Source organism: Watersipora subatra, chromosome 6 (assembly GCF_963576615.1).
Source record: "Watersipora subatra chromosome 6, tzWatSuba1.1, whole genome shotgun sequence".
Classification (NCBI taxonomy): domain Eukaryota; kingdom Metazoa; phylum Bryozoa; class Gymnolaemata; order Cheilostomatida; family Watersiporidae; genus Watersipora; species Watersipora subatra.
In genome coordinates, this window is record NC_088713.1 from 29378461 (window position 1) to 29405930 (window position 27470).

Consider the following 27470-nt stretch of genomic DNA (forward strand, 5'->3'; position numbering starts at 1 on the left):
AATGTTATCGATGTTTTGGGTGATGATCTGACTGCCAGGATGTTTCAAGATTAAAATCGATAACACTTGATCATGGTTAAAACGATACGTGTGTCGTTTTAACCATGATCAAGTTTTATCGATTTTAATCTTGAAAACTCCTGCCATTTCAAACTATAACATAAACATGGCATTAGAAACACACAACATTTTAAACTATTTATATATATACTACATATATACACTGACTGTTGACTGTTTTTGGGGCTTGCGCAACATTAGCTGGGCTACAGCGCACCTATGGCTCCATCATCATTATCTCGTGCTCAGGTTGAGTGAATTTTGCTATACTCTTTTCATTTTCTCACTAATTTGTAATTAACCTGATATATTTACTAATATGCAGATTATTTTTCTGTATTGTTTCTGTTGATGAAAATACACACACACACATATATATATATATATATATACACTATGTATAGTATATATATACTACATATATATATATATATACATACTATATATATACTATATATATCCCACGACCAAACACGAGTGGAGCAATGGTTTGGGAGATTTATGATAAATGCACATGTGCACACAACTCACGAAAATTATTCATCTACGGCCGTCGCAAACCCTTGTACCAAAATCTCATCAACGAATTTAACCATTTTTCAATGGAGTCGTTTAAGTATCATAACAATACAAAACACATATAAACCGATTTAAATATGTTACCAAGTCTTTACTATTTATAGAAAATTTCCTAAACCTTACCCATCTGATCGGATTATACATAGATAGACAGATTAATTCGACCTGAAATCGTTATTAAAACTTGACAAGCCTTATTTTTATCAAAATTAAGATCGACAAACGAAACGCCGAGCGACAGAGAATAGAACCATTAGGTTGGGTGCATTTCATGAAAAAAAAACATGCAGATGCAACCAGTCTATAGCATGTTCAATTGCCGAAGGTTTCTGTAATTAACGTAGATGTGCTGAAAAGTAATCAATCATTTATTTTTTGCCGATTTTAAAGTAACTGACAATTTGTACACTTATTATGAGTATTTTGGTATTCCAACTGATGTCCAAAGCAGTGAAAGTAAAGGAAATGACGAGGATATTTTTTTAACAATTCTTATGAGATTATTACAATATTTAATTATAAGAATAATTATTTAATTTTATAAGATTTAATTATAAGAATAAGCATTCGAATTTACAAGATCGAAGTATATAGCGACTGATGTTGGGCAACATGTTACTGTTATTGTTTTTTCTATATAGTTTTGTTAAATAGATTTTCTAAAAATCTATATAAATATCACAACTTCTTGATATTGTTAGCTATGACGTTTTGAAATGTAAATAAAATTGTGCAGAAGTTTTTTATTATTACTGTATTACTATATTAATAACATTGGTTATTCTAATAATATCAGTGCATTTTACTTCTTAAATTGCATTTCTCCTATTGAAGGGGGAAAAATATAAACATATAATCTTTTCCTTTCATTATTGCTGTTTGTTGTATATAATAACACCCACACCCAGTACATTACAGCTACCATTGCAGTTATCCTATTGCACTGCAGTGCCATTTGACTGCTAATATTGCATTTCTCAACCATCAGTACCCTTTCTTTTTTCCAATATCACTTTGGTCGTGGGCTGTATGACAGGGGAGTTTCTAGTATACTATATATACAGTTTAAATATATATATCATATATTTATACTAGAAATTCCCCTGTCATGCAACCCATGACTAAAGTGATATTGGAAAAAAAGAAAGGGTACTGATGGTTGAGAAATGCAATATTAGCAGTCAAATGGCACTGCAGTGCAATAGGATAACTGCAATGGTAGCTGTAATGTACTGGGTGTGGGTGTTATTATATACAATACCTAAACTAGACAAGAGTAGGACATTAAAACATGCTTGGACTATCATAGTGTGTATTTACTATTTGGCACTATTTTGTGTGCACTTTGCATTCATGTCATGATTTCCAATCCAACGTTTGACGAACATTTTCATATTTATAAATATTATTATTATACTAGGCCTACAATAAATCAAGTTTTTGGTATTAAACATTGCTGACTGGTCCCATATACATGTAACCTATAAAATACATCAATCACAAAGTAAACACTGTACAAACTCAACCTAGCTCCGAAATTCTTTCAAAAATGTCCTTTGTTTCAAAAATATCATAAATATCAACAAATATCATAGATATCAAAGATATCAATAAATATCATAATATTTATTTTTAAGAAAATCGATATTTTTGAAGTATAAATATTTATAATGTTTATATATTTAATGTACTGGGTGTTATTATGTACAACAAACAGCAATAATGAAAGGGAAAAATTATATGTTTATATATCTCCCCTGCAATAGGAGAAATGCAATATTAGAAGAAAAATGGCAAGCTGCTGTGTACTATACACAGTTTGAATGTTGGTTGTGTTGAACGTAAAATGGTTTTGATAGCGATATGTAACTAAAGTGAAGAAATGGGTCATGATCACAGAAACCATTTAGATTTAGAGATTTAGAGTTATCTACACTAGCAGAAGGAGAAAAATCTTAATTATTTTGCAAAAAGAATTTGGTTCCAACTTAATTACAGCAGATTTTATGGTTAATAAACTGAATACACCAATATCAACCAATAGCAACCAATAGCAACCAATATCAACCAATAGCAACCAATAGCAACCAATATCAAGAAGTTGTGATATTTATCTAGATTTTGGTATTTATATGCAAAAAATTATGCTGAATTTAAAAATCTAAACAGACTTTAGTTGGTTGTCATAAAAATAGCTATATATCTATAAGAAAGTGTAGGCCTATAACTTAAGTTTGCAGATATTAAAAACGGCTTGGCAGTACCGCGATATTGGGCACAGCCGTAGTATCAACAAAATCTTTAGAAAAATAGTAACAGTAACATAATGCACACCATCGGTCACTATATACTTCGATCTTATAAATTCAAATGATTATTCTTATAATTAAATCTTATAATAATCTTATAAAATTGAATAATTATTCTTATAATTATTCTTACAATTAAATATTGTAATAATCTCATAAGAATCGTTAGAAAAATATCCTTGTCATTTCCTTTACTTTCACTGCATTGGACATCAGTTGGAATACCAAAGTACTCATTATAAGTGTCCAAAATGTCAAGAGATATACATGTATTTAAAATCGGCAAAAAAGAAACAAATACGATTACTTTTCAATACTTCTACGTGAGTTACCGAAACCTTCGGCAATTGGAAAATGCCATAGACTAATGAAATGTGCACGTTTTTCTCGGGAAATGCGCATGACTTAATGGTTCTACTCTCTGTCGCAAGGCTTTATCGGCGTTTCGTTCGCCGGTCTTAATTTTGATTAAAAAAGGTTTGTCAGGTTTGAATGGCTATTTTAGGCCAAATTAATCTGTCCAGTTATGTATTATTCGATCAGATGGGTAAGTTTTAGGATATTGTCTACACTTTTCAAAGACTTGGTAACATATTTAAATAGGTTTATATGTGTTTTGTATCAATATTATACTTAAACGACTCCATAAAAATGGTTAAATTTGTTGATGAGATTTCGGTACAAGGGTTTGGGACGGCCGTTGATGAACAATTTTCGTGAGTTGTGTGCACATGTGCATTTATCATAAAGCTCCCAAACACTCGCTTCGCTCGTGTTTGGTCGTGGGACTACATATAGCCTTATGGGGTGAAAAGGAAGATAGAGTTACTCACCAACAGGGTTGCCATATGTAGTAAATGAGGACTGGGAGTATACTATATATAGCCTTAGGGGCTGAAATGGAGGATAGAGTTACTCACCAACAGGGTTGCCATATGTAGTAAATGAGGACTGGGAGTATACTATATATAGCCTTAGGGGCTGAAATGGAGGATAGAGTTACTCACCAACAGGGTTGCCATATGTAGTAAATGAAGACTGGGAGTTAACAGGAACATATAGTGATGGTTGAGCAGGAAGAGTGGTGAGTTCGACATCAATGCGAGTGCTATAGTAAGGAATGGCAGTTTGCAAGTAAGCAAACTTGTAGGTAGAGTCTTTTTGCCTTGAAATCTCCCTTATAGAATATATGCGGAAATACCGACAGAGAAATAACTCCTACAAAAATACAATTACATACAACCTGCTATTGAATTGCTTTTGATTGAATTGTTTTATAATTAAATTTTTCACAATTAAAGTTTATTTTCTATCGAGACGAATGCTAAAAATACACCATTAAAATCATTAATGAAGACTCCATGTGCACTAGCTTAGCTAGTCAAGGTAGAGAGCCTAGCCGAGAAGCATTGAGCAGGGTGTGGCTTACACAGATAAAAAATCACTGCAATGTGAAGGTAAAAGAAGAAAAACATCCCAATGATGAGCAGACAACTCCAGCCTGTGTACTAGCAACACGCGCACTGCATTTAGCACTGTCACTGCCGAGTAGCCAATACTGCTTACTGCATATTATAAAATAGTTGTACTGCATGTATAATGAGTACTGAACAGTAGTATTAATTATTAATTAATTAATAATAATAATTCGTCATTTAGTATAATTTAATTAATTAATATATATACTGCTTGACTGTGCCGCGCTTACTGCTGCTACGGCACTGCTGCTACAACTACAAATATCCAAGTACGCATTTACTGCAATTGTAATGCATTTTATATCTGAGCATCAGTGAGTACTTATCTATGTACAGTTATGGTTTTTTCGCATAGTCATGACCTTGATGAATGACAATCGCTCTATTAAACCATAACTGCCACGACCAGCTTTCATTGTTCATAGGTAAATCATATACACTGATTCCAATTTTGCATTCAAAATAAAGATTGGTCCATTAACTTCAAAATGATTTTGGTTTTTCAAGGCTTTTTTACAGCGATTCAATACCGACACAACAAGCCCCGCCCATAAATATTTGACGTAGCCTTTAGACCTAGCTTTTTAGAGACAGAAGTTGGGGATGTATAAACTATATAAACTATATAGAATCCGATCTAGAATTATAGATATGGGCGTCTTAAAACCCATTATTATCTAAATTTAGTCTTTAAAATGATCTCAGTCTTTTCTGAAGGGTTGATAAGTAGTGCACATCGCACGGACTATCGTGGATGCTCGACGAACTTTCAGGGAAGTTTGACAGCTGCAAACATTCGATGCAAACGCCGCGACGATGCTGCCAGTTTACAGAGCTCATAATCGACGAATAATCGGCGACAGGCGATGTCATGTGAACCAGCCTAAGACTTCAGGCCTTAGCCTGTCGTGTTGCATCGCAACAGATGTTCTTATCTCATGTAAACTCACCCTACCCAACCTGATTGAGGTGAAAGGCTACAGCAAAGCTCATACTATCCATCGTTTTTTGATGTCATCAAGCGGTTTGCACATGTGCTCGTTCACGAAAAAGCCGCCATATTTGCAGAAAACGATCGTAATTCTTTTATTTAATAGTAATTTTTGGTGTTGTTTTGATACTATAATAAAAAAATTGCAAACAAAAGCATCGTTTTCAAAAATGCATTGCAAAAGCTTCGTGTTTTTAATGATAAAATTGTCTATAAAGATGGTCAACAACGATAAAATGACGTCATGAAAAAACGAAGGATTGTGTAGGATATTAGTAGTGTAATTATGTCAGCTAGTTTACACCATCCAATAAAAAAGAAGCTAAGATATGTGTACGAGAATCATTAGTTCCTAGAGCATATGATCATAATATTGAACTGCAAACTAATAAAATGCAACCATGTAAGGAAGTCTTTACCACTTGCTGACTATCTGACCTAGAGATGAACAAGGTTACAGCCATCATGATGATGCTGCCAATAATAGCAAAATGAGACAAAAATATACAAAGTCAAACCCCTATTTATACAATCAAACCCATATTTATACAGTCAAACATCTAATTATACAGTCAAAACCCATATTAATACAGTCAAACCCCTAATTATACAGTCAAACCCCTAATTATACAGTCAAACCCATATTTATACAGTCAAACCCCTAAATATATAGCCAAACCCTAATTTATACAGTCAAACCCCTAATTATACAGTCAAACTCATATTTATACAGTCAAACCCCTAATTATACAGTCAAACCCTTATTTATACAGTCAAACCCCTGATTATACAGTCAACCCCATATTTATCCAGTCAAACCCCTAATTATACAGTCAAACCTCTATTTATACACTTAAACTACTGTTTATACAGTCAAACACCTATTCATACAGTCAAAGCCTTCTTTATCCAGTCAAACCACTGTTTAGACCGTCAATTTCTATATACAATATATTCTAGCTATCTCTAGTGTAAGTTACAACAGGTTGCACTGTGTATTTCCATCACTGGGTCATCACTAAACGTACGCAGTGCAGAGGCTACACCCCTGTCCACATACGCAGTGCTGAGGCTACACCCCTGTCTGCATACACAGTGCTGAGGCTACCCCCTGTCCACATACGCAGTGCTGAGGCTACACCCCTGCCCACATACGCAGTGCTGAGGCTACACCCCTGTCCACATGCTCTATCGCTAAATAAGAAGAGACGGCTTTAGTTGATTATTTCTTTGATACCTTGTTGACATATAAATCGAATTAAATCGTTTTGTACATAATGTTTATATACGTGCTGCATCTATTATAAGGCGATTCTGAACTACATTAAATTTATTGCTGCATTGGATTTTAAAATTAATTAAATAGAATACAAAGATTATTATCATAACTTTGCTACAGTGTATGGTGGTTTTGACTTATGGAGAAAATGATGAGAATGGATTAACTTTGTATGTCAAGGTTAACTTTGTATGTCAAGATTAACTTTGTATGTCAAGGTTAACTTTGCATGTCAAGGTTCGACAGTATTTTAGTATTAGCAGTCGTAGAAGGTTGGCAAGATTGATTGGGATAAACAAAAGCTGGAAGATAAAAGAAGAATGAGCAGACAACTCCCACTAAGCAAAAACTTGGCATCAATAAGTCTGCCGATTATATCCAGCTGAATGTGAAACAGCTCATTATAACTAAAACAGGAATTCTTTACCGGGGACAAGAAGTGCTTACGGTATCTTCCCTTCATGATAAGATAAGATTTCCTCGCATTCAGAGAATTTTCATAAAACTTTGGAAGACAGCCAACTTTACAAACAAAGCTATATTTATCTCTGTGTGTATTTAAAACAATCTGAAGTAATTCAATTTATAATTTACCTCAAAACATTATCATCATTACCTTTTCCTAAACTTCCATTCTTCCATTTTTCAACCCAATACTTAGGAGTAAAAACATGTGTTTCCAAAATTGAGAGTTGTCATCCCCGACCACAATAGTTTAGGCATAAGATGGCAAGAAAAAGCAGTCTTATAATTCATCACAGAAATTGGTTTTTCAAAATGTAAAACAAACTAATCTATATATATATATATTTCTCGAAGTTGGTCTGTCTGTAGTTCGGTATGTCTAGCTATAGCTATTAAATTCTTACAATAAAGAATCTGTAGTGCAGAAGATTTGATCTCGGACCCTCCCATTCACTAGTCCAATTCCTTACCCTTTAAGCCACACAAGCTTGATGGAGTCATTAGGCGATATATTTCATTATACAGGTGGAAATATGCTACCACTCTCCATTTTGGCGCAACATCACAGAGAGCGGTAGCATAAATTTATGCGTGCTCAACTGTGAGAGCAAATTGTTAGCTCTTATTAATAAGCTTACTCAAATTAACCATTGGCAGTGTGCCAGACTAATGGCAAGTGGCAGACAACTACATTACCCCTCATTGTTTATAACATAAACTTATTAACAATATTTAATAGATTAATTAACTATACTATAGGTATAGTTAATAGGTCTATGGTTTATAAGCTGATTTTTAATACCCGTGCATTCCGCTAGTATATAATTATATATATAGATTAGGTAACATTTATTAGCCTGACATCCTACCTTACTTCCATTGGAATTGGTAGCATATAGACTGAGAGCATAGCCAGCAGTCGCATTGAGAGCTAAAAGTAAAGATATGAGCACTAAGCATTTCATAAGGGCCATCGGTTATAGAACAGAATCGGAAAAATGATGCTCTTTTTTCTAATAATCTGTTAAATTTGCCAGCTACTACCTTCCTAATAGATGATTACCAGTTACTACTGTATACTAGTTCATTACAGTAAAGGCCTGGCTAAAGCATAACTATAGCATTACCAGTTACTACTGTATACTAGTCAATTACAGTAAAGGCCTGGCTAAAGCATAACTATAGCATTACCAGTTACTACTGTATACTAGTCCATTACAGTAAAGGTCTGGCTAAAGCATTACTAATTACTACTGTATACTAGTTCATTACAGTAAAGGTCTGGCTAAAGCATAACTATAGCATTACTAGTTACTACTGTATACTAGTCAATTACAGTAAAGGCCTGGCTAAAGCATAACTATAGCATTACTAGTTACTGATGTATACTAGTCAATTACAGTAAAGGCCTGGCTAAAGCATTACTAATTACTACTGTATACTAGTTCATTACAGTAAAGGTTTGGCTAAAGCATAACTATAGTATTACCAGTTACTACTGTATACTAGTCCATTAGAGTAAAGGCCTGGCTAAAGCATAACTATAGTATTACCAGTTACTACTGTATACTAGACAATTACAGTAAAAGCCGGGCTAAAGCATAACTATAGCATTACCAGTTACTACTGTATACTAGTCCATTACAGTAAAGGCCTGACTAAAGCATTACTAATTACTACTGTATACTAGTTCATTACAGTAAAGGTCTGGCTAAAGCATAACTGTAGCATTACTAGTTACTACTATATACTAGTCAATTACAGTAAATGCCTGGCTAAAGCATAACGATAGCATTACTAGTTACTGATGTATACTAGTCAATTACAGTGAAGGCCTGGCTACACACTATAGAAAACCGTTGGCAACATATAGCGTAGATATTTGTCTCGACTACAAATACCGACGCTACTAAGTGATGTGTCATGTTGACAAATAAATTGACCAAAAAGAATTGATCTCAACCACGTGGAGACTATCATGTCTCCGCTAGATTTCCCAGTAAGTTACCGAAATAACATCGGGATATTTGTATTTTAGCATGCGTAATCAATGATATGTGATAGCAGTAGCACTGGTGTAGCTATTTGTATTTCTATATTTACCTAAATGAGAAAATTATAGAAAAATACAAAAATATTGAAAAAAATTAAAATAATAAAAAGTTGAAATACTAAAAATATTGAAAAAAATTAAAATAATAAAAAGTTGAAATACTAAAAATTGAAAAAAATTAAAATACTTTCAATAATAAAAAATTAAGTACAATAATCCTTCAAGTTCTTATCAAAATAAACTACAGAAAAAATTGATTTCAAAGTATTTGCCTACTAAAAGATTATTGGATACACAATGGAACCTGTACTTCTAATATGAATTTTTTCCAAAAGCTTTTTTAAGTAGAAACCTGTTTTACCGTATAAGTGCCCTAACTTATTGCAAGCCCTCACAAAACTCGGACATGAGAATAGCTGAAACTATGAATACATGTACATGTAATGGTTAAAACTTGGAACGAGTACATGTTAGAATTATATTACTACATTGTAAAAAAAGGACACATAAAAAAATTAATTATAAATCATGAACGGTATGTTTGTTTATTTTTGGAATTGGCCGTCTAGACAAGGTTAAGTGAAGACTGCAAGAGTGGGAGGATGGCACTCAGGAGAGGTGGGAGTTGTATTGCCCTTGTTTTATTTTGCTCAGAATAAATTTTTTTTAAGAACGCAAGTAGAAAGACTTATTATGAAGCAAACTGAAAAACTTTTATCACATAGAAAACCAAAAAACCGAATTGCTAGAAACAAAATTTGTCCTACCCTGTATGTGGTATATGAAATCTTCAAATTATCTAGCGAACATCAACAAAACGCTTATCGTTTACAAACTTCCACTAGCAAATGAAACTGAGTGAGATGGGTTTGTTCGTCACGTCACACCCATGGGAAGTAAACGGGTCAAACATAATACAAACAAACAGTAAAAAATATGAACGGTCTTAGGTATTTAGAAATATTTTGTACAAGTCGAAGCAAAACTTTTTCAAAAGACGTTTCGAAACTTGAAAAAATAATATGAGTTATAGTACCATTGTATGTGTTACAAGAGAGAATATCTTCACCCACGTATCGATCGTGGTTAAACTGATACTGTGTTGTTATCATCATTTGGGCCAATGTTTGACACAACAAGCATGCATTAGAAAAAAAAATTGAAAAGGAATCATGAAAATTTGAGGCGACACTTTTATTTCTACCAACCAGCATGTTCCTTTCAAAACTAGCACCAACTAACTTCAGCAACGCCTTGTCGATGCGTCAGTGGGTAACCAAACAATACATTTTGCCAGTGAGTGACCATACCTTTACTACATGACAGTTACACAATGTTACCTAACTAATTTCATAAGCATTTACCAAATTCCCTATTCTATTCTTAATAACAAATTAAGCTGACAAATCAGACCTGTTAAAGGTGAACTTCCACAAAATTGTTGTAAATTTTATGAGAAAGCGTGAGTATTTTTCTATCATTTGCAATTGTTTTTGATGTTTGAGGTGATCTGACTGCCAGGATGTTTCTAGATTGAAATTGATAAAACTTGATCAAATTCAGCAGAAGAGTATGTGCCAAAATGACAAGAGTAGTTGGCAAGCTACCTGTCTCCACCTGTCTCCACCTGTCTCTATCATTATTGGTATAAGCAGTGCAACTACAGGCGTCATAACAGCACATTCGCTTTGAATCGGAGTCTATTCAGTGACCTAACTAGTGACGCCATTTTACTCATAATTTTCTTCTGGAAGTTTTAACGGCGATAAAATATTTTTGATTTTAATGTTGAAACACCGTCAATCACATCAAACACCAGAAAATTCGCAAATGACAAAAAATACTGATATTTTCTGTTGAAATCTACTAAAATTTACTAAAAAGATTCTACTAAAAACTACTAAGTTCATCCTTAATGATTTCTGCAAGTTAAAGCTATAATTATATTATACTTAAAATTGCATATATTATATATTATTTTATTATGTCAACCAAGATCTGAAGTACTTAAGTCGAACTATACAAAACATGGAGTGCAGAAGATAACATCATTCAGCCGAAATAAATTGTATGACCACTTCTGGACACATACCGGCAGCAGTGGGTGAGCTCCATGATATTTTAACTCCTGTATAATTCACAACATTGTTGAGGTACTTGTAGATATCAATGTCAACGACAGGTTGGAGGGGCGTACCGGGTGACCCCACAGTGATATCCGGACAGTCTTCTGGTAACGGAATAGAATAGTGGGTAAAAGCACAAAATATGTGTAGATAAAAAAGAAAATTTGATTTGTCTCCCCTGCTAATTTGATAAGACAAATGTCTGACAAGGGATATTTATTGTTCACTAATGTCTCCTGTAAACACAAATGATGTAACATGCTGAGAAAGGTAACGATAGGAGAGACAATGGTAAAGCAGACAGAATATACAAAATAACAGCTAGCATAAGAAGGTAGCCAATCTTTCAAAACTAACATTTTTCAGATCAGAACAATACGACCCTCTACTATTTAGTGCCTTGATGTAATCTTACGCATATATGACTTTACATCTAAAGGCATATTCAAAATTTCTCCAACTACCAGGTTTTTTAAGTCAGAAGGCTGATTTTGAAATTTAAAAAAAATGTAAAATAAAAATAAATAATCATAAAATATGTGAGTTGAGTAAATAAAGCTAATGCTATGGGTAATCCTCTGCACCCTGATAGGTGCTTGCATTAAAAAAGAGCGAGCCTATCTTTTTACAGGAGTTGTTAAACCTTTGAGAACTACTAGGAGAGCGTAACTCCATGAAATCAGAGAAATCATATGTACCTTGAAGTTCTTAATGATGAACTATTACAATTTTGAAGTGGATTTTATGAGATATTATCAGTATTTTTCTATCAGTTGTGATTGTTTTTCATGCTTGATGCCAGAATGTTTATAGATTAACATGGAACTTAATGGTAATTAAAACGCTCAAAAAAGTGAGAAATGATGTCACTAGTTGTTATTGTTGTGATAGTTGATATCAGCTATTGTGTTCAAGTTGAATTGTTACCCGTGTCTATTCTGGCTGTCTCTTTGCAATCACAATTTAGCTTGATCTGAACGCCTTAATCATGATCGATTTAATATTTATGCTTATCGATGTTTATATTTATGTTTATCGATTTTAATCTTGAAACATCCTGGCAATCAGATCACTTCAAACATAAAAAACAATCACAAATGGTAGAAAAATACTGATACTTTTTGATGAAATCTACTACAATTCTACGTGAGTCTATCTTTAACGTAATTAATATAATAAAGTAATATATATAATATATATATTTATATATATAATATATATATAAAGTAATATAATTGTACTAGCTGAATGCCCGGCATTGCCAATGTAAAATTTTTTGCACAGAAAATTTAATTTTATGTAACATATAGAACAGTTTCTATTTCAGCTTCATATCACGAGAAGAAAGTGTTGTGCATAAAAATTTAAATAATAGTTTAGGAGAAAAAATTAAACAACTGTAAAGGTGTGTAAATGTGAAACAATTAGAATGGCTAGATAAAGTCTATTCTACTACAACGAAATTGTAGTATTAGTATACTACAATTGTTAAATGTTGACTAGCAACAAAATTCACATTACAGTTATTTGGTATCAAAAGATTCACCATGTCTTACTATGTTGTGTTGTAGGTGCCAAATATGTGGAAATGTGATTACAAGCTTTTAAAAGCTCAAAAACGAAAAGCCGCCGTAGATTGGAATCTGTTTATTTCTCTGACGTAGTCATTACAGTTTGGTTATTGTCTTGTCACACGATGTTCTCACATGAATTGAAAGGTCAATAAAAAGCTCAGTATAAAACTTATCGTAGCACTAGTTTATGACAAACATTTCGGGTTTTACCGAAGACCCCGTATCAAATATAGATGCTCGCTACTTTACAGTTTTCTTTCGGCTTGGTCTAATCGTCTAGTCGTAATCTGATCATGTGAACCAATACTTCGTGATTAATTTCTGCAGCATTTTTCGATTATCACAGGTGACCAACAGGCTCGTCATGATTATCAGACAATGATATGTACTCCTTCAAGCTAAGGTTAAACAATTAAACGAATTTTTACGGTAAGTTATAAGATATCGTGCTAAAAGTGACAGCATTACAATGACGATAAAATAGACGCGTAAGAACAATAGACTTGGTTTTATTGAATGCGTGAAGTATATTTGTGAAAATATTTCGACGAATGAGGTCCGCATGAAAGTGTAAACAGAAACCATATTGTAACAACTACGTCCAACTTGAGCCATTTTGGAAAGAGAATCCAAACTATGGCGGTCTTGTGTGGCTGCGATTATCTGTTTGTCTTTTAGCTTTCAAGAGCTTGTAATCACAATCCCACATATTTTGCACCTATAACACAACAGAGTAAGACATGGTGAATCTTTTGATACTAAATAACTGTAATGTGAATTTTGTTGCAAGTCAACCTTTAAGGGTTATTTTACAGGGGAAAGTTGTCTAGTCACTATAGACACCATGACAGATCTCGGCGAAGTCAAATTTGTTCTCTGGCCATGCTATATATATTTGGCATTCATCAAAATTGTATCGGCAAAACTAATCAGAGTGCAGCAGCTGATTTATGGCCCGTGCACACTATCGCTCAAATCGACGATTACCTGTGCGATGGGCTGCTATGCCGGCATTTTTGCGATGAGCGTAATTGTTGCTGGCGACAATGCAATGGACTTTCAACATGTTGAACTTTGACACCGATGATCACAACTGTTGCATCTTGGTTGGCTTTTTGTTGACCTCATCGAATCCAATTTCAACAGTTGTGAAGATTGATGTCAATTCAGATTGCGAAGAACTACGCTGTGATGAATAGCATAATGAGATAATTAAATGATACCAAAAGGACCCAAGATATCACCGATGAAATTTCATAATTTCTATTCAGTGGTTGGTTAGCGATCACCTACAGCTAATCACTCAGTCTGCACACCTTATCGTTGGTGATGACGTAAAAACAGCTAATCGTTGCAGTCCATCGCACAGCTAAATGTTGATTTGATTGATAGTCTGCACGGGCCTTAAGGGTTGAAGGAGGAAGTAGAGTATAGCAACAAACCAAACAAAATGGGCTCCACTGCATCCATGCAGGTTATTTGCATGGATAAACTGCAGCCACCCGTGCCAGATTTTATGAGCTCGCTAAAAGACAATAGATGAAGTCTGGAATGTGTAACTTTTAGCTTGCACACAGAATGGAGAGAGTATGAGCCAGTAAAGGGCATACCTCGGAGAGACTTCAAGCTGAAAGATGAACTTACACACAATTTCAGTAGATTTTATCAGAATGTATCAGTATTTTTCTATCATTTGCGATTGTTTTTGATGTTTGAGATCATCCGACTGTCAGGACATTTCAATATTAGAATCGAACAAAATTGATCGCGGTTAAAACGCTAAAAAATACGTGCACAATGATGTCACTAGTGGTTATCACTGCTATAGTTAATATCGACTATTGCTCTCAAGTTGCAGTGTTAGAAGTCTCTGCAACTATAGACGTTATAATCACACTTGCACTTGATCTAAGCGTTTTAACAACTATCAAGTTTTGTAGATTTTAATCTTGACACATCCTGGCAGTCAGATTACATCAAACATCAGAAACAATCGCAAATGATAGAAAACTACCGATCCTTTCTGATAAAATCTCCTATATTTGGGTGCAAGTTCATCCTTAACTCAATGATGTTGATGGCGAAGTCAGCATGATTCAAATAAACTAGAGGTAAACCAGGAAGTAGTTCATGCGACAGTCTCTGTAGCGGTAAGGGATTTTACACCGTGTGCATTGTCTCCCCATGTGAATCTAGTGTTCAAACAGCAGGCTACCTGAATATTTTGCTATAAGAAGGCGAATACAAGAAAGGAGGCGATATATTATGAAAAAGTGAGTTTTGCAGAACAGATGGAAACTCCCATAAACTTCGGACGCCGATGCTAAATAAATACCGCAAGGCTCACATATCCAACATCTGAATTTGTCTCTACTATTATACTAGTTTATTATTAACCGTAAATAAATTGCGTAGGATTGTCATGCTCTTGATCAAATATCAATAGGTAGAAGTAATGACAGCTACAACATAGGCTTGCAGAATAGGTTTGTAAAATAATAATTATTATTTTAATAATAATTATTAGATAATAATTAAAATAATTCTTATATAAAACATAATAATTATAATATAATATTATATAAAAATATATAATAATACTATAATATTATATAATAATAATTATTTTAATAATTATTATTATATAATAATAATGATTATGTCAGGAATAATATATGTTCGGCTTCAGTTAAGCTATACAGAGCAGCATTGCAAGACTCATGCTGATACCAGCCATACTTCAGCAGTATGAACTAAGCGTAGGCTGGGGTCACAACAATATAGAAATGTTAAACAGAGCTTATAGGAAGTCTAAAGTTCAAGGTTCTCTGGCTGTCTCAGGAATTGTAGAGACAGCTGGTAAGAACATGCTTTATTGAAGCTTTTCCTAGCCTTTTTGAAAACAAGCCTGAGAACCATCTAACCATTTTCGCAGCACCTCTTAGTGATAGTCATATTCAAGTGCTTCCTGGATTAGTGCACAATGCACTCTCTGTATGTATAAGTTACAAATAAATATTATCTTTGCTACCAGGCGCCTGCCATGTTGAGGAACAAGGCATAAAGAAGGAACTAGGACACCCAAACATCTCCTGATTATAAAATAATGATGTATGCTGAACAACACAAAATGGCGGAGTAATCACCTCATTTGGACAATTGCGGAGCTATTACTCTATAGAGATAGCACTTTTTAACAAATGCAGATCCATTTAGCCAAACTCACAGCTCTTTAAATTCCTGTCAATAAGTTATACAATGAAAATCAAAAAATCGTAACCTTTTATCAGAACCTTATCGCTGTTCCCATGTTGCGGAATTGGAGTTGTGTGCCCGTTGAGTTACCGCGCGATAAATGTTTTAATGGATGTGGATTAACATGAGCACTTTGTTAAAAAATGACAAGGATTTCTATGCCAGAGGTCACGGTGACAAATTCGAAAATGCTCAAATCAAAATAAGAACGACTGATGTGTGGAAAATGTTTAAAATGGAATAGCTTGTGCGGCAGTTTCTCGCGCATCATACACAAGTGCTGTTTTCATTTTTGGCAAGCATGAAACACTCATTAGACATTAGGGAGTAAAAAAACTCACTGGACTTGCGGATTTTTGCTGTTTTAATCTTGCGATTAACAGCATCATGGAAGTATACTCCAATAGGAGAAGCCAAATATGGCAGATTTGTGATTTACCTATAATGTTACATTTCATTCCAGGGCAAAACTTTATTAACAATAATACTAACTAAGTAACATTATTTTTCTAATTTAGTAATGAACTAGTGAAAGTGTCATATACTCTAGCAACAATTAACAATCAAGCAATGGATGGCCTTGGAGATGACCTTGCACAAGATTTTAGTAGATTTTATCAGAAAGTATCAATATTTTTCTATCATTTGTGATTGCTTTTGATGTTTGAGATCATCCGACTGTCAGGATGTTTCATTATGAAAATCAACAAAACTTGATCATGGTAAAAACATGAGAAAATGACTCCCTAAGGTAGATATGTTAATATATGAAATTGAGCTTGAAACAGAATCCATAAGGTCGAACCATGTTAGTAAATTCTTGACCAATCACACCAAAGTAAAGATACAAAACTTACCCGTCTTTGTTGAGTATTCGCAAAAAAGTACTTCCGGCTACAACACATGAGAAACGTGATACAGCTGGAGCATATGCTTCAATCATGCATATTAAGCAAGTCAGATGGAGGATTGCAACATGAATATGTATTTATGCATATTATTGGCATATTTACTACTAATACGCCTATGAACTATGTTTTTATTACGCAACTAATGCAGATATAGAGTTGTGCGCATGTTAAGTTACCGCGCGATAAGTGTCGCGGATGAATATGGAGGCTTTGTTGAAAAGGAATGACTTCTACGTGAGAGGTCATAGCGATGCACTGATGTCTCACTTAGCAGCATGCTTTCGAAATAAATAAGACTAAAATGTGGAAATATTTAAAATGGAATAGCTTACGGCATTGTCTTGAGCATCATTCGCAAGTATCATTTCCATCTATTGCAGGCATGTAACATTTGACAAAAGCTCTCAAGTACCAAAACTCGTCTGACTTGTAAGGGAGTATCAGAGAGTTGGGAGGGAGTAGCAGGGAGTTGAGAGAGGGTACCAGAGAGTTGAGAGGGAGTACCTGAGAGTTGAGAGGGAGTACCAGAGAGTTGAGAGGGAGTACCAGAGAGTTGAGAAGGAGTACCAGGAAGTTGAGAGGGAATACCAGGGAGTTGAGAAGGAGTACCAGAGAGTTGAGAAGGAGTACCAGGAAGTTAAGAGGGAATACCAGGAAGTTGAGAAGTACCAGAGAGTTGAGAGGGAGTACCAGGGAATTGAGAGGGAGTACCTGAGAGTTGAGAGGGAGTACCTGAGAGTTGAGAGGGAGTACCTGAGAGTTGAGAGGGAGTACCTGAGAGTTGAGAGGGAGTACCAGGGAGTTGAGAGGGAGTACCAGGGAGTTGTAAGTAAAAGTACCAGAGAGTTGTAAAGAGAATCAAATATCAGAAACATAACCAATGTTTCAGTACTAACATCTTGGTCCTCAGGAGTACAGCTCTGCCATGCTGCTTCTGTCATAGGTATGAGAGATATCAGACATAACAGCGACCAAGACAGGCATAACATTATTACTCAGTCCCCTTCATCTGTTTCTCTCACCTGCCAGCAGTAGTCAATATAATATGTTAGCACCTCACTGAGTACTCTATGTTGACTCATCTATACATGTATATATAAATATCAATGTTTGTCATTTGTCTGTCCAGCTATAACAAAGTTTAATCTTGGTTATAGCTGTTATCAATAAATACTAGTCTTTATTATCAATTTATTAATAAAGCTATAACAATGAAAAATCATCTTTGTAGTGGATTTGACCTCGGGACATTCAAATTGAAGATCTACTAACAAGCGCGTGTAACCACATAACTATAAGTATAACTATAATTATAACCATAACTATAGCGTGTAACATATAACCACATAGCTAAGCCACTCCCATCATTTCCATCGCTCTTACCATATACTGTATATATTTTTCGCGATTACACAGGCCGAATGTGCACTTTGTATTATTAATTAATATTTGATTTTGCACCTGTCATTTTTATGAATTTTTAAAAGCTAATTTTTTTATCATTACCTAATTTTTTGATTTGTCATTTTAAAATCTGCCGTTTCAATTTGAAATGTGCCATTAAACTCATATTTCTGGTTTCGGAAAATCTGTAAAAGCTAAATACTTTCCACGTGAACAATTGTGTTATCTGGAGTAGGAACCGTCTCTACATTCTCTCTCCTGTCGGCCAGACAAAGAGAGTCTGATATCTTATTTTTATACCAGTATCGAGGAGGTACCAGTACCGTCCATCGAACCCTCGAATACAATGAGCTTCTGCTGCAACAGTCAAGTTTTTACACGCACACTTCCAGGTACTCAATGATTAATTTTTCTCTTAATTTATTTAAACTGCACAAAAACACTGTTCTCATGTTATGAAGTTTAAAAGGGAGAATGGTAAATGTTGTGTGTTGAAAAAAATAATTTTGCTGCGCAATCTTTTTTATAACCTGGATAGTGTCGGGCATTTATCTAGTCTATATATATCTTGGCGTTTGTCATTCGTCCAGTTACAGCAATAAAGTTTTGGCAATTAGCCTGCTTGATCATTAAGTGCAACATTTTCTGTTTTCATATGCATAGTTTTGCATAAGTAAAGACAATTTACCATTCACAAGTCTCACCGTCTCACCTTAACATTTGTAGCCAAAAATCTTTGTGGTATGCATAGCCAAACACTGGTATATATTTTGGTACTGAACGTTGTAACTCCCGTCCTTAAACCTACATTAATGTACTATGACTTTCCTTAAGTAACATAGAGTTATTCCCACTCTAAGGCAACATGCAAATATATATGGTAGACCTTGAAATAACAAAGTTATTCATACTAGAGGCAGTGCAAAGATATATGGTAGACCTTGAAATAACAGAGTTATTCACACTCTGAAGTTAATGCAAAGATGTGTGGAAGACCTTGGAATAACATAGAGTTAGCCACACTCTAAGCGTAATGCAAATATATATATGGTAAACCTTGAAATAACATAGAGTTATTCAATCTCTAGAGGCAATGCAAGGGTACATAGTATACATGGTACATATACATAGATACATGGTAGACCTTGAAATAACAGAGAGTTATTCACACTCTAAGGGTAATGCAAATATATATGTGTCACAGATTCTGAGTACTGTATATAGTATACATGTAGTAGTATAGTAAACAAAGTAATAGTATGACAATAGCTATTGCGCAATACGCTGATGAATCATACAGTAGTAGTTCAGTGGATTATTATTAGCCCTCTATATATGTACATGTACATGTTTTGATGAGTTATGATCATAAATTTAGAATATTGTTCTATTACTAGATTTTTCCTGAATGGATTTTCTGGAATTTTCTAGAATAATTGTAAGAAAGTATAAATAGTCTGACTGCAGCTAATACAGGGAAGTTCATAACAATTCAGTTTACATTATACATGTCTACAAGTCAGCAATAAAAGATTATTTTATACTCTCACAGCAATCTTCGACATATAGACACTATATTACTTATACATAGTTTGCCGCAATATTACACCCGGACGTCTTAACTCTTGGCCTTGTGCAGACATCAGGATACAATCACAACACCAGATATCTCGAACCTGTCACATTTCATCACCACTTTGTGACAATATGGTATCCCTTACGACCATGAGCACTACATACCACTAGTACCAGAGTGTCCATTTAGCCACCTTATAGACACACAAATCAAATTTCATCTGAATACATGAAACCCTCATGAACAATGTGCTCAACACACACACGCATTCAACAAAGTGTTGTAAGTCAAGAATGATGCTTACTGATGATTCAGAGGTAAGCATATGCTTTGCAGTTTGGGTCCTCACCGCTCACCTTCTAATAAGAACTATAGATACTGCTGACAATGTCAATGTGCTGATGAAACTCATATATTGAGTGATTGTAGGAATCTTCGGCAAACTAATGTGCAGTAGCTAGTTGAGTGTAGAATTTGATAGCTACCCATCCAGGAAGAAGGATCGCAGCCAAAAAGCTAATGATGATAGTTTCGTTGTTATTGTTTCTTTTATGCTGTATTCGTTTTTGTGTAACTATAGTATATTGAATGCATTGAAATTAAACTGTGCGCATGAAATTATATGGACTTGAAAATTACATGAAATTTTATATTTTTTGCATATTGTATTAACGATATCATTGTTGTGTACGCGGAACACGGATTATGGTCGGCACAGCATCTTGTTAGCTTTATCAGAGTCCGGGTGAGTTTTTACTTGGAATTGAATGTAAATACGTGTGTAAGTGGCCCAAATTGTATAGAGGGCAGTAGGTGTTTAGACTTTCATACGATAAATACACATATTTTAGTCACAACAATTAGTCTTGTTTCTTTAGGCAGTTACCTGGAGGTCACCCAAACACCACCTCTATATGTTTTAAGGACAAAGAACCGGACTTACATCAGCTTGACAAGGTTGTTGCCCAGATGACATGAGTATACTCGGTTATCTTAATAAACAATAACATGTGGTAATGAGCCAGTAGCTACTTTGAAGGTAGTTGTGCCGGATCATTACCATGAGTTGACAGTATGACTTCAATGACCTGAATGATGGCACGCAACAAGTAGGCTTACGTAAGGCAATACTAAACAGTAGGAATATACAAAAGGTTTATTATTTACAGAGACTAACAATTAAATGAGCAAAAATTTGAGTATAAATAATACTATAATAAATGAAATGTTAGAATAATGGAACACAATCTGTGAACACTAAGAGTTCCCCAATAAATGTCCAATTTATGCTCACTAGAAATGTGCTCTCTTACAAATGTGTTAGCAGCAGAATTTTTCTACCTAAATCACTCTTAAATATGTGAATAACTATTACTTGGGTATTGAAAGTTTAAAACATTCCTATAATTTCATTTTGCAGCATCACTTGGCAAGATTGACACTTACAACTCCCCATAAGCTAGCCTTGTTCTGTCAGAGTGTTCTGGCCTCACACTTTAGGTTTTGGTGTAAAATCTTATGCAAACTAAACTTGCACTCTAAACTTGAAGCAAAATAATATATTTGAGTAATGTACACTGCGCATATAGCAATCACATGTCAAAAGCTGCTGTATGGAAGAATCCTGAGAACAAAATACCAACAGAGGCTGCAGTCAGACCACAAGATAAGCATATAATATGTATGAGCCGCAAAATTCCAAAAGACATCGCAAGATCCAAAAATTAGAAAACGTCAATTTTCTGCAAATTAGAAACTAAAATTTGAGGGAGCAATAATAGAAATTGCATCAACACCAACTGGAGAAATCGCCAAAGGGATGTAAAAGCAATCAAATCCACCAACTGAAAACCACCATAGAAACATAGGAGACAAATCAAATGATTACACATATACCAATCTGCCATCCTCTGTCAGACTTGACCTAGATACTAGGAGTAAGTCACAAGCTCCACCCTACATGTATACATCCCTTACACCAACTGCGACTTACGCAAATAGCAGACTTACGCAAACAAGATATCTTCACAAACTTGACAGAAAGCTTTGAACCTTAACACTCAGCCTATTCCTACAGGTTGGACTTCCCACATGCTAGACATCTATAAAAGAGAACAGTTCCAATAACTCAGTCTCTTTCTCGAGGGCCTGCTTAAGCGTTCTCTTCTTGGCCTGCTGAGGAGTCTCTCTCTCTCCTTGCCTATGAAGCCTCATTCTTCTTCATCAACTGAGCCGCTTCTACATCACTATCTCAATTGCCAAAACTCTTTACCTATGAACTGTCATGAATCTCGTTTGACTGTCGAGGCTCATGGCCATACAGGACTAAACTGAGCAACAAACATGGATGATGGCTCGTATAAGGATGTAACTTCCATTAGATATTCTAACTTTTTTTCATTAATATTATTGTTTTAAAATTTTGTTAGTGTGTATTTAATTGTTTGACATATAAAATAAAGAAGTAACTTCTACTGGTAAATAACAGTAGCCTATTGCTTAATATAGCTGACACTTTCACAAGTACCGGAAACAGTTATAATATAATTAGTTCCTAAAAGCTAAGCAAAAGTGCATAAACTAAACAAAGTTAAAATAAAATGACAAAGAAATTTCTCCATTGGTATTGTGTGTGGATTCGGATTAGTGACGCATAACATACGTTTCTCCATATCCACCCATAACCATACCTGCCAACTCTCAAGCATTGGGCCTGAGACTCCATGCGTGAGATTGGCGACGATGTGACAAAATGCATGAGATTTTTGCCCCATTTTCCACAATTTTATATATACTATCATCTGACCTGCCAACCCAAGAGTGGGGCAATGCGTGAGATTTGGTTTTGGGGCAATTGATGTATCAATGATAGTATATATAAAATTATGGAAATTGGGGCAAAAATCTCACGCATTTTCATTTTTTCTTTGGGTGATTGCGTGAGTCTCACGCCCAATGCGTGAGAGTTGGCAGGTATGACTATCATTGATACATCAATTGCCCTAAAACCAAATCTCACGCATTGCCCCACTCTTGGGTTGGCAGGCCTGCCCATAAAAGAGCTGGCTTTCTATAGCTAAAATGGTTCTTTTGTATAAAACTAAGATAACCTGATTGACGTCAAAACATAAACTTAGTCAAATACAATTTGGTATGTGTGACGCACTACATTAGCAACATTTTTCCAAGTGATACCGAAATTGAATAGAAAGGTTGTCGAATAGATTTACATCTTACATCTTCTTCATAGAACGTACTAGAGCCGGTTGCGGCAAGCGGCACGCCTCATATGTTGAGCAGTTGTTAACACTAGATAATATTGTAATTTATTGCCATATTAGCAATTAATTGTTTATTGTTGATGTGATGTAGTTTTTAAATTCACGAACAGTCTTTGGTAAAAAGCTGTTGTGATAAACAGACGTTCTTGCATATATAGTAGGAGGATCGCCTCTTCCAGCAGCTCGTGTGACAGTCGTACTAACTCGGTCCTGCATTAATTCATCATAGGTGGTAATTAATGAGTTGTGATTCTGGTCAGAGGAGAGGAGTCGCATTAGCAGATTTTGTCTACTGACCTTCCGTCTTTCACATAGTGTTTGCATATTTAAAGTATCTAAAGCTTTGGTGATGCTATCTCTTCCTTTCAGTTTACATATAAAACGTAGTGCGTTGTTTTGCACCATTTCAAGTTCATGTTGTAGTAGCTTAGTAGAAGGGTCCCACACAGTGGAGGCATACTCAATATGTGGCCTGCAAAGACTAGTATATGCTAAGAGTTTGGCCTTTTCAGGAGCTTCATATAGCGCACGCTTAATCATGCCCAACTGCTGTCTCGCCCTTCTGGCTTTGGAGTCTATATGTTTGTCAAACTTTAGGTTAGATTGTAGGATAACACCTAGGTATTTGGTTTCTTCAACTATTTCTAATTGTTCGGCGTCTAGGAAGTATTCAGCTGAGGGAGAGTTATTTTTGTCATTAAAAACCATGACAGAGCACTTAGATACATTAAATAGCATTTTCCATTTATTTATCGTTTTTGTACAACACTGACAAGTTAGTTACCAATTTGAAACTGCTATACCGAAGTGCAACATATATTTTCAGCAAACAGTCATGTAGATTAAAAATAAACACTACGTTCCGAGGAACCAAAAAAGATCAACGATATTCAGAGTATCGCAAACCAGGTAGAATGAAAGACTGTATTTAAGAAAAAATAATGTTAACTGTTAGCCAACATATATATGATCAAACAGAGGATTTTAAGCGTACAATATGTCTATAAATAGTAAATGGATCATAAGAAAGTCTACTTACGATGTGCTGCGTTAACTTGATGTAAACAAAATAATGCGAACACATCCTCGTCGATAAGGAACCTATTGAGGAAAACTAGTGCTTAGTGGTAAGTCGTCTACGAATTAACTCGTCACTAAATAAACAACTAAACCTTTTGTTCATTCGATTTAACTCGCCGAACAAATGCGACTGTTGCGCTCATTGAACTTAAAACCCGGGGGTTTTTAGTTCAATGGTTGCGCTAAATATTTTTTACCGTTAAAGTAAGCCTTAAAAACTTCGCTCGGGTAAAATTTGGAAGAGGATACCTAGTTTCTATTGAAAAATCTCGTTTCCGCTACAACGGTTCGTTAATTGACTCGCTGATTCTCCCAGCTGTTATAGATACCTGTAAACGCTATCACCGCAAAAAGCAAGCTGAATTGAAATTCACTGTTACTAATATTTTCTTATGACGTTAACTGATTGTTGTTTCTTTATAGTGAAAAGTATTCTTGTTACGATTGTTGTATAAATCAATGAACTTACATGTGATTGATGCGAAGATCAAGAAGAGCCTCTGTCTTTCGTTACACTTCCTTATATCCCCCATACTGCCTTACACTCACCGTAATTACCAAGACCGCCTGTACTGCCTTGAGCTCAGACACCAATATAGCCTGAGCCTAACAAATCTCATAATACAACATGCCCTTTCTTTTTTTTCTGTTTGTTTTGGGCCACTTCATCACTACCAACAAGCAGGCGTAGTAACTTACCTTACTTGTGTTGCTCGTTACCTGACTCTGTTAGGGCAGTCTCCATAGGCTACGCCTCTGGCTTGTCTGACCCTGTGCCACCGTCTAAAATACTCTCTTCGTTACTGCCAGCTCCATTGCCAGTCTGCACTGGATTTTCCATCACCCTGACCTCCGCCGCTACCGATACTTTTACCATGACCACTGTCACTACCAACACTACTTCCACCAACATCTCCAACACTACTTCCACCAACCCTGACTAGCCCGGAGTATTTTGGTTGAGTCAGTAATGACTCTTCAACCTCATCTCCGTCTCTTCCATCTTTACCTCGCTTTCCCCAATAAGTGGCAGGCTCGACAGGCTTCCTGTGGGAGGTCTCCACCTGGGTCATATCCTGCTGCACAGGGGATGGCACCACAGAGCTGAGAGTTGGCATAGGCCCAGACCTATCTAGCTCTACCTCACCTGCAACCAGTGCAGGTCTGCTACCAACAATTCTCCTCTGAACCTCGGCTAACTCCTGCACCACTACCTTGAATGCCTTGACATTTTCCAACTCCATGACTGCTGCCTCCCGTTTGGCTTTCAGCTTAGTCAATTTCTCCTTCGACTTCCTCCGCACCTCCCTTTCCTCTCTTTCAATCTCTGCTACCTTTTTCTCATGACCTTCTCTGTCTAACATTCCATTGCTGGATACCTCGGCTAAAAAAAAACAAACCTTCTCCATTACAGGTACTGGTTCAGCTACTTTCTCAGCACCTTCACTTACCTCATCATGACTGTGTTTTCTATCATACCCCATAGACACTTGGATATTTCTGGTGTCTTGGGCTGTCCCCCGTTGACTATCAATTTCTACGTATTTGCTACTCTTCACTCCCTTGGTTTTACAAGTCCACCAATCTTGACCTGTGTGACTTTTCTTAACTTCACTCTCTCTGTCAGACTTATTTGTCAGGTTTTGCAACTCGACATCATCTGAAACATAACTTGACTCAGCAATAATGGTTCTCGACGAAAACGGCTTGACAGGCTTAATACTTCTACAGTCCTTAACAGGCTTAAACTTACTTTCGCATAACGCGTTTACAACAGCAAATAATTTTTGCTGCTTCAACTCAGTTATGACCAAAAAAGTTTGTTCTCAATCCTTTCACCACATGAACTTCAGCATCTATATGCCTGTCTTTACTTTCCAAATGAACTATCACACTTCCAACCACTTTTAGCTCACTACCATCAGCAGTTTCTAAAGCTGACGACGGTTTCTTTAACCGTAGGTTCAACTTATTGGCTGTTTCCTCGGTTACTATTGACACTTCAGCCCCAGTATCAAGCGTAAACTCCACATTTACTCCATTAACTTCTAAATACTGCATTTTCTGGCCTAGTCATTGATTTTCCCCATATTTATCTCTATAGCCTGAAAATCTTGCACTTTTACCCCTTTTACTGTCACTGCACCTTTCATCATACCAATCTGTCTCTCACTTCTCAAACCAACTGTCTCTTTCATACCTTTTCATGCTGTAATCTCTGGGTCTATTCCACTTATCCCTTACGTCATGAAGACTTTCTCTGCCCCAATACCTCTCCTTCCTGCTATCTCGACTGCCAGACCTTACTTCTCTACCATTATCCCTGCAATATCGGGATACGTGTCCTCGTTGCCCACAAGAAAAACATTTAATGGAGTGACAACTCCTCATCTCATGGCCGTTATGCTTGCAATTGTAGCACACTCTATCTTCACTGCCTTCTCTACTATTTGCTCTATATCTAGAGACATCCCTCTCCCTGCTATTATCTCTAAACTTCTTACTGTCACTGTCCTTGTCATACTCTTCACTTCTTGCCCCATACCTACTAACATCACGCTCATCACTGCTATCCTCATAATACTTTTTACTACTCCTAAGACTGCTTCTAGGAGATTATCCACCTTCTGAGTTGTAGTTTCTATCCCTACAACCACTCCGGTACTGCGCACGACTGCCGCACTCTGATACCCTTGCTACCTCTTTTTTAATCTCACTTTTTAAATTGCTACCTCTACTATCTGCTCTCACAAACCTGTCTAAATGATTCGCCATCTCATGAGTCCTAATGCCTCATTCAACATCGCCCAAGTCAAATTGGCATTTTTCATCAAGTTTCTACTTGCTTCTCTATCTCTCAACCCGTTAACTGCCACTATAAGAGCAAACCTTGATCTATCAGCATTATTTGCTACCTCAGCATATCTGCTTAAACTCTCAACTCGTCGCAAAAACTCTATCACTTTCACCGAGTGCCTGTGTAGTCGTCAAAAACCTATGATCCTTCACAAACATGCTCTCCTGTCTACCATAATAACCCTGCAAAACC

At 35.6% G+C, this 27470-nt stretch overlaps 2 protein-coding genes across 2 annotated transcripts in view; both read right to left on the reverse strand.

Moving 5' to 3' along the window:
* The window catches only part of LOC137398621 (uncharacterized), a 65243-nt gene extending 40786 nt beyond the window's left edge, over positions 1-24457 (reverse strand). The window contains exons 1-6 of the mRNA XM_068084788.1: positions 24381-24457; positions 17977-18102; positions 17027-17063; positions 11307-11444; positions 8031-8092; positions 3956-4166 (exon numbers count right to left, since the gene is read on the reverse strand). Coding sequence (XP_067940889.1) covers positions 3956-4166; positions 8031-8092; positions 11307-11444; positions 17027-17063; positions 17977-18069 — 541 coding nt within the window. The 5' untranslated portion in view covers positions 18070-18102; positions 24381-24457. The remainder of the gene's footprint in view (positions 1-3955; positions 4167-8030; positions 8093-11306; positions 11445-17026; positions 17064-17976; positions 18103-24380) is intronic.
* Positions 24458-26590: 2133 nt separating this feature from the next.
* LOC137398197 (uncharacterized) lies at positions 26591-27196 on the reverse strand. Its single transcript, XM_068084303.1, has 2 exons — positions 27177-27196; positions 26591-27029 (listed from the first exon to the last, which is right to left on the reverse strand). Exons 1-2 carry the CDS (start codon positions 27194-27196, stop codon positions 26591-26593), a joined length of 459 nt encoding a protein of 152 aa, XP_067940404.1.
* Between the last annotated feature and the right edge of the window lie 274 nt (positions 27197-27470).

Coding starts and splice junctions, on each gene's coding strand:
- LOC137398197 (XM_068084303.1), bottom strand. CDS start 27,196: ATGGCGAATCATTTAGACAG. Junction 27,030..27,176: donor ATGGCGAATCATTTAGACAG/GTTTGTGAGAGC, acceptor ATAATCTCCTAG/AAGCAGTCTTAGGAGTAGTA.